This window comes from Larimichthys crocea, chromosome XIII (assembly GCF_000972845.2).
Source record: "Larimichthys crocea isolate SSNF chromosome XIII, L_crocea_2.0, whole genome shotgun sequence".
NCBI lineage: Eukaryota > Metazoa > Chordata > Actinopteri > Sciaenidae > Larimichthys > Larimichthys crocea.
The window spans coordinates 44954799-44963942 of record NC_040023.1 but is presented as its reverse complement, the minus strand read 5'-3'; the positions used below and the strand labels follow the sequence as shown (position 1 = coordinate 44963942).

General features: G+C 44.7%; 1 protein-coding gene across 1 annotated transcript; it reads left to right on the top strand.

Moving 5' to 3' along the window:
- The first annotated feature begins 1910 nt into the window (after window positions 1–1910).
- Window positions 1911–7801, top strand: myclb (MYCL proto-oncogene, bHLH transcription factor b). The gene is made up of 3 exons (XM_010750374.3): window positions 1911–2190; window positions 2928–3635; window positions 5316–7801. The coding sequence occupies exons 2-3, from the start codon at window positions 2972–2974 to the stop codon at window positions 6119–6121; spliced, it is 1470 nt and encodes a 489-aa protein (XP_010748676.2). The 5' UTR covers window positions 1911–2190; window positions 2928–2971; the 3' UTR covers window positions 6122–7801.
- The last annotated feature ends 1343 nt before the right edge of the window (window positions 7802–9144 follow it).

The following is a 9144-nucleotide window of genomic DNA, read 5'->3' as shown; positions in this document are numbered from 1 at the left end:
AAGAATGACAAAGTTGAATGAGGTTCAATTATTTATTTTGATTTCATGTTGTAAAACCCAGCTGACACCTACACAGAACCTGGTTGGTAGAGCACAGTGTCTCTTCTTATTCATTTAATATAGATATATTTCATGTGTTTCACGTTTGCTGCATAAACATGAGATGACATGATGTTTCGTCTAACTCTGCAAAAAAGTGAATGAGCGTATTTCCCAAAATGTTGAGGGTTTTCAAGGTTTGCATTATTTATGTATTTGTTGCACACGGGCAGTATAATGTTGATGATGTGCATGGCGCAGATCAACGCTATCATCTTCTCCATTCTGGGATCAGATCCCACTTTAACTGGTACCTCACGAGTGATAATGTTTCACTAATGCTATTCTGTCTCTTGCATGTCTGCACTGTAAATCAGAGGTTCAGCATACATCACAAGTTACCCCCCTCCTTTTTTTCATGCAAACAAGTCTCCCTTAATCCACAGAGAATTGCTGTAAATGAGCTATTTCCCACTGAGCCCCCATCACAGCACATTCATGTTGGAATCTGCATGGAAAGGACATTTTCCAGAATCATATTTACATTTACATATCAATGAAATGTTTAAATGACAAAGTGCATATTTTTATAGGATGCATATAAATGATTTAAAGAGCGAGCGGGAGAGGAGGGAGGGTGGCTAAACCCACTCAATATACTTATTTCCTCTAAAGAGACTTTTCTTTTCATTTTAAGGGTCTGGTCCTTGCACCCATTCACTTTTGATGATTAATTCAGAGCAGGGAGGCAGATTAAGCATCTCAAAGTATGTAACAAGGCAGAAGACAGAAAGAAGCGAGATAAAAGCGCCAAGAGGAAGAGGGATCAGGACGAGCTGTGAGAGAGAAAGTGATACAGACAGGCTGAAATTGAAAGATTGCTGCTTCTGTTTCTCCAGTCTGTTAGTTCTGTCTTTGTAGGCTCTCTCCTGGGAAACGGAGGATATAATCCCCCAAAGTCTCTCCCCGTTTCATGTAGGGTCAAGATCTTTTTGATCAGGGGTGACTGAGGATAAAAGCGCAAGAGGGGGTTGGTTAAGAGAGTAAAACTGAGGAGAGAAGAATAGTGGATGAGTGACAGAAGATGGGGTTTTGAGGGAAAGAGGTGGGGTGTGGTGTCTGAGTTTGATGGGAGGACGAGGTGGGCAGAAGGATTTCACGCTGTCTGCGTCGCTGCTGAGCTGAAGGAGGCGAAGGGAGGGGGGGCTTCAGAGAAGCAGTTATAGGAAGGATGTTTCTCAGTCATCATCCTTGAGAGCGAGTGTGCCAAAGTTTATTGCGGCATAGTTTCATGCCTCGAAAAGAGAGAAAAAAAAAGAAGAGCAAGACTGGGGTGGTTCCTGTGGCGAGAAACACAAGTGTCAGCAGTTGTTGGAGTGTGTCCGTGTGTGTGTGTGTGTGTGTGTGTGCAGCTGTTGAGAAACACACACACACAACAGACAGAGCATTGCTTCCACACCGAGACCCTCAGAGGGAGAGCTCTACATCACAAGCTTGATATTGATTACAGAGACTATGAGATGCATGAACGACAGACATCAGATACTGCAGCCATATGTCCACATGAATTCAGTGTCACACACACACACGCACACCCTTATGAAAGCCTTTTAATGCAGTACGATGATTACAAACAGGTGTTCGTGTATTTGCACACGTATAGAGGCTACACACTATGTTGTTATGTTTGCATAATTATTACAAAAGCAGAACGGTGTCATCTTATGAAACCACATGTCATATAACCCTGCTGCTCTCATAACACTCCCTCTGCAGAGCATCATGCGTGTGTTTTGAGCGTGCTGCACCTTTAAACCGGTAGGCGTGGCTCTCCCTACTACGACCCGCCTTTTATGCATAATAGCCAACTCGCCTTCCCCCGGATCATATAGTGCAGTAGTCGGCAAAGAAAAGTGACCACAGCCAAACGCCTATCCAGCTCTTTGAGCGGCGGGACTGCGACCAAACGGACTCATTTACCTCAACGACTGTTTACAACCTTAAAAAAAAACGAGGCCTGAGAGCTCACATCTGATCCAGAGTCTGCGGAAGGGTATCATAACTGCTCTTTATTTTTGGACACTTAAAAAAAAAAAATTGCGCACGGTGGATCTATGAAGACGCAGGCAGGTTTTTCACTCACAGCACCAGGTAAAACTCTTTTATTATTATTATTGTTATTATTATTATTTTAAATCAACAACCTCCACTCATGAGGACGTTAACACACAACACAGGCTCATGGATAGAGGTTTCAAGTTGTACATTTGTAGATTTTTATTTTATTTTTTCCCCCCGACTGATGCTTAATTACCTGATCGGCGCTTTTTGAGTCGCAGCTGAATTCTTTGAGCTTGATAAGGAGTTGAACCGAGGAGGAGTCACATAAACTACTTTACATACGTCTGGTCAGGCTCGTTTGTAGGCAGGACAGGTAACTGTCTATCCAATCTATTTCATCCTTATTTAATGTTTCTGCGTGGAGGAAAATAGAAAGCTCTACCACCCCCCTCTGCCCTCTCTCTGTGTCACAGTATACTACTAAAACATGTTATGTAATGAAACGCTGTTGCGAAACTTGAACTTCTCTCAGCTGCAACACAAGAGTTACTTTAACTTTGCGGCATTTTAAGCATCGGTTAGTTTGTATTTATGGGTGGGATAATTCACATTTCAGCGTGTGTGTGTGTGTGTACATCCATTAACCTGCTGTAGTCCTAATTGGCACATCATGTCCTGATACAGGTATTTAGAGAACAATATTTTGCTCCAACAAATAATATAATTAAAGCAATATGATGCATCAGAAATAGCTGCATTATGCATGGGCTGTGATTATTTAGTTGAGAATAAGCTCTCATACAACTGTTGGCTCCATTTCTCTGCAGACAGAGGGAACAGGGAGTGATTCACCCCGCTGCCTGCAGCCCTCATGCCGGGCATTAGCTCCACCGCGCCTCGTTATGAAAACTGGGACATGGATCACCTCGACCACTACCAACATTATTTCTACGACGATCACCACGACCCAGATGAGGATTTCTTTAAGTCCACAGCGCCCAGTGAGGACATATGGAAGAAATTCGAGCTAGTACCGACCCCGCCCATGTCCCCTATCCGAGCGGTGGAAGGGTCGGCCAGGGTCGGGCTGCTGTACCCGTCCCTGGGGGACAAGCTGGAGTGGGTGTCTCAGTTTTTAGGACAGGAGGACGAGCAGCAGCAGCAGCAGCAGCAGCACCAGCAGCAGCATGACCTACCCTGCAAGCTGACCACGGCCAGTGACTCCTTCGGGAATCTGAGCTCCATCATCATCCAGGACTGCATGTGGAGTGGTTTCTCTGCTGGGCAGCAGCTGGAGAGAGTTGTAGGGGAGCGCTGCGCCTCTTGTCCCGGGACGGGAGCCGCTACAAAAGTAGTCGCAGCCGGCTCTGCTGTTACATCCCCGGGGAGAGCGCAGAGTGCCCCCGCCGACGCGTCGGCTCTCAGCGGTCTGGCGGCGGACTGTGTGGACCCGGCTGCGGTGCTCACTTTCCCGTTAAACGGTGGATGCAAGAAGCAAGTGTCCTCTGGTTCAGAGTCTCACACCGACTCATCAGGTCAGTAACAGACATAGAGAGAAACATGTGATTGACTTCTAGTTTGTATGCAGTGAAGTGATCTTTATGTTTATTTTTATTTTTATCTTATTTGTGTGCCATGCATGTGTCTGTGTACTCTATGGGTAGTTTAGGGACTCTCTGTAGATGTGTGTGTGGTGATTTTCTCTTAATATTTAAATTTCCTAAAAGGTTATCCAGTTTGTAGTTTCTCTCTTATTTTATTTTATTTATTTATTCTAAAGATTTGACCTGAAATGTCACCATTCATTGATTATCCATTATCTGCTCATAAGAGTTGGCATGGCACATGATGACTGCATTGCGTTACCTTGGTGCATGCAACACATGCTTCAAGCCCAGAGAGCGACACGCCCATTGAAACATCTGCTGCTTGGCCTGGCTCCAGCAGACCAGCTGCTACCTCTCCCTGTTCCTCCAGTCTGACTTATGATAACAATATCCTCTCCGCACTCCCTGGCTCGGATTTGACATGAATTCAATGAGACTGCTCATTATTATTATTGGAACTTTATGTAACACGTTAGAGGAAAAGGAGGGGGGTGAAATCGATGCCGTTATTAGTTATTCTGTCTAGCCAGAAATGTTCCCTGACTGGAGACCTGTTCTTTCTAACACATATGATTGAGGCTGGTATGTAGGCTTGCCATGTGATGTTGAGCTTGGACCATGCATAATGGTGTGTGGAATGTCACAAAGGGAACTTGTTGCTGCATTCCTGCACTCAACAGGCTGCAGTGCCAATTGTGTCAGTGGGTGGATTTCGGTCCGAGCCAGCCCCGGGCTGTGAATAGAGCGGGATTAGCCATTTAGGAGGTCCGCTAGGCCGTGTGGAATTCTTTGACAGGAGTTTGAGGCAGTATTTCACACCATTTTCAGGGGATAATGTGCGCTAAAAGAGAAGAATGAGCAATCATTGGAAAGTGCCTAAGCTTTAATAAAGAGCCATTATAGGGCTACTTTCATTGTGCCTTGTAATATGAGATGTCATCTTTTATCATATAAATGCTGTTGTAAATAATAGGCAGGCATCCCTCCCCCCAAAGCTCTTTGTCCAGCCCCTCTTTATGTGTTATTCATATACAAATTACTACTTTCTGTGTAGTCAAATACACAGAGGTGCAATTACTTTAAAAGTGTGTTTATAATTTACAAGAGCACCGAAAATCTCCCAAGAGTCTAAGTCAGTTGGCGGGAATCAAGTCAATAAGACCTCTCCTCATGTTTAATACCCGGCTTCCGCTCTCGTAAATAGAGCAGCAAATTGTTCTAAACGTGCGCTGCGTTGGATATCAGTCGGCTCATTTTAACAAGTTGAAGTGTTGCTGATTTGCCTCTTCACCTAACCTCTCTCTCTCTCTCTCTCTGCCTCTCATCCTCACTGGATCCACATGAGGGAAGAGAGCTTATTCCCTTTCTGGGAGCTGACCTAATGCAGTGAATCATCACTGAGTGTGTGTGTGTATGAGATCATGTAGATTTCCTGAGCTTGTGTGAAGCAAAAAAAACAGAAGTGTTTAATTGGCTTAAGGAGGCAGGCGAGTGTGTCCAGTGAGGTGGCTTCTTATGTGACTCATCTCTCTGACTTCAGCTGTCGCCACCAGGTATTTTGGGTAATCAAACACATGATTTAATGCCTTCCCTGCTTGCCCTTTTCAGATGACGAAGATGACAAAGATGAGGATGAAGAGGAGATCGATGTGGTGACCGTGGAGCACAAGCAGCAACGCAAACCTCGTCGACTGGTCAACACTCGCAAACCGGTGACCATAACGGTGCGGGCCGACCCCCTCGACCTGGGCATGAAGCGTTTCCACATCTCCATCCACCAACAGCAGCACAACTATGCTGCACCCTCGCCGGACACGCTCCCTCCGTCGGCTGAGCCCCCCCGGAAGAGAGTCCGGCAGGAGGCGTCCGCCCAGGCCACCCAGCCGCACCAGAACTCTCATTACCACCAGCCCCGGCCCGGCCACGCCCCTCTGAACTTAGACAGCAGGAAGTCTCATGTGACCGTGGCTGGAGTCAGGTCAGAGTCCCCTAACCTCAGCGCCTCCTCTCCTACCTCCTCCACGTCACCTTCGTCCCCTCCCTCCTCCTCCTCCTCCTCCTCCTCTTCCTCCTCGGGCTCCCATCCCCAAAGCTCCCCCACAAAGGCCCACTTCTTCTCCCACCTCTCCAGCCCTCAGTCCTCCGACTGCGAGGACACAGACAAACGCAAGGCGCACAACTTCCTCGAGCGCAAGCGAAGGAACGACCTGCGCTCGCGCTTCCTGTCACTGCGGGACGAGATCCCAGGCTTAGCGGACTGCCCCAAGACGCCGAAGGTGGCGATCCTGACGCGAGCCACGGAGTACCTGCAGCAGCTGCACGCCAGCGAGAGGCAGAAGGCTCAGGAGAGAAAGCAGCTGAAAGCCAAGCAGCTGCAGCTGCTGCAGAGGCTGGCACACCTCAAGCGATCCTGAGCGATGGGGTCGACTGTCACCACACACACACACTCACAGGACTGAGCGGGACTACATGAAGGAGGAAAAAAAAGACACTAATGTTCACTTTGAATTGGTCACGTTGGAATAGTGCGGGTGGATTATTATTTTTTTTTCTTTTCGTTTGTTTTTTATTTTTGTGGTTTGCACATTAGCTTCTGAGTGATTGACGAGGCCGTAAGCCGTTCAGGACAGCGAGCTAGGGACTGATTTTTACAGGGCATCTTACGGGCAGATTAATGTCCATGGTTACTCAATATAGGTTTGTCAAACTGTTATATTCCCCCTTGCTAAAAAAAACAAAACTGTTGCTTGCTACAGGAAGGCTTGTCGTGAATGCAGCAGCTTCTAGTTGGAAAAACTGCTGCAACTGTGCTGTTTAACTGCTGCATGGTCTGGTCAGACGTCTCCTTGATTGTGATAGAGCTTGATGTGCTTGCACAGCAGTGATGTCTCCTCTTTTCTATAAGTCTGAACGGTCCCTCTGCAGTCTACTTCAATTTTCTACTTCTCTACAGTCCCCTGCTTCTTAGCGCTTGGCATAAAACTTGTACAGTTTATCAAGTTGTGCCTTTTTTTTCTGCTCTGTTCTTTTCTCTCTTTCTCCATATCATCTAATCTCTTCCCTGCTTCTACTTGTTCAGTTCTTCACTTTTTTCCCCCTTTGTCAGCAGTTGGAGGTTTCTAGCTTCATGCTTGCTGATAATGGGAATGCAGGGGGCTGTAGTGGGACTACACTGAGCCATGCAACAATAACGCTACAACTGGAAGGACACAATATGTTCTGCACCTCTGGAATAGCTCAGGTTAAGTCCTAACTTCTGTGCCTGCAGGTTTCCATTCATAACTTAAGTGTTTTCCACTTGCCTCACAAGTGTTTTACAGCAGCAGCAGCAGCAGCAGCATCATGTTCATGTCACGGCCTGTTCTTGTAGCATTATTTGGAGAAAATGAAAAAATATATGTTGCCATGCAGGCATCGATTGGGATCCTATTTTTCAATCAACATCTGCAAAAACACTATGAAGATCTTTACCAAGATTTCACTTTATCTTTATTATTATTGTTGTGCCATGGAGACCAGCCAAAAGGTGAATGGTGGCTTCAAATGATCAACCAAAAGAAACTCATAGAGAATGGCTTAAATTGAATCTGTATGTCTAAGCAACATCAAAAATGCCAACTTTTGCTTGGAGATGAAGCCCACTGAGTTCCAACTGTACATTTCTTTCATCTTGCTGTCTGATATGTTTGTAAATTTATTATTTTTGTTTTGCATTTGATGTAATGCCTATAGAAGCCTTTCAATGTATGTAGACTATCCTGTTGGATGTTATGTATATAGTACCCTTACTGTACAGTCCCTTCCAAACCAAAACCAGAGCTGTCTACTATACTCATCCTAGTTTTCATTCGGCCCTGTGTCCTAAACCGGGGCCAAGCTTGCTGGCTTTTCAAAGATAACTCAAAGCTTCTATTTTTGTTAATAAAATGATTATGAAAAAGAGTCAAAATAAAACACTTACTGAACATCGATCACACTAGCCACTTTGTCACAACATTATTTTTTTTTCTCGCAATGCCTAATTGTTTTCTTGACTGTTCATTACTTTTTCTGTCTCTGGGGTTTCTTTATTTGTACAAGTCAGATTTGACAAAAGTTTTATACTATATTTTCCTACCGAGTTGTGTTTCAGTGTGAGCTAATGACTGTTTTTGTTACTGTAGCTGGCAGGGCTTTATTGGTGGTTATGTGCTGAAAATTGGCATGTATGCCCTGCTTTCTCTCTGCGGAGCGGAAAGCACCTGAATGCTCCTGTATTCAATCCAATCACTTTAGCAGCGCGCTCTTAAATCTGATGCGGGTGGTGGTGGTGGTGGAGGAGGAGGGGGGGTAGACTTAAGAGGATCTACCGATTAAACTTCTGGCTGTGTGTAGCCTTTAGTGACCTTAATGTTACTGCTTTCTCACTGCTTTTTTGCAAGCCTGGTGCTGCGTATTGTCCCATAAGCCATGCAAAAGAATACACTGTAGCCCTGGAACTAGTACTGTAAATGACTTTATCTTGGCGAGTAGCATACCCTGCACTTACCGGCACTCAGGAAAATCTCAAGTAGTCCGTAGCTCTTGTCATAGGGCCATAGGTTGTGCTTGAGGAAAACACCGCCTGCTGTAATATTGTGTGTGTGTGTGTGTGTGTGTGTGTGTGTGTGTGTGTGTGTGTACGCCAGATCCACACAGACAGACAGAGAGCATTAGATCATGATGCACTTGGTTGAACAACAGGATATCAATAACGGTGGTGGTCAGATCCTTTATTTAAGTTAACGTACGTATACCCCACTGTGAAAATACTCTACTACAAGTAAAAGTATTATCAGGAAAATGTACTTAAAGTATCAAAAGTAATGCTAATCATTGTGCAGTAAAATTGTCCCTGTCAGTGTTTTACTGTTATATATGATGTTTTTTTGGATTAATATTCCTGCAGCATTAATGTGTACATTGTGATTTAGCTTTTATATAATGGTAGTTCAATCTGCTGCAGTGGATCTTGGTCTACAGTATTTGTTTGCAGTGTAAGTTAGTGTAAGAACCACTTATCGCTCAGAAAAACATGCATTTTCTAGCTAATCCAAGGAGGTTTAAATATTTTATTTAGCTTTCTCAACTCAAAGACTTCATCTTTCGGTTTATCACAAACATTAAAAATCACCAAGTGAGACAATAAGGGGACGAAACACTGTAAAGTGAAAAGCAACGAAAGCTGTCAGACAAACATGGAATGGAAATACTCATGTAAAGAACAAGTACCTCAAAGTAAAAGTACAGCGGTAAATGTACTTAATTACTTTCCACCACTCATCATTGGTGTTTCCCTCTCCCTTCCTTCTGAATCATCTGAAATATATCTGCTAATTAATTCAGCACAAACCACCATTAGCTCTGATCTTATTTTATTTTCCAATAAGGTGCACCCACAGCAGTGGTTTGCCCCATT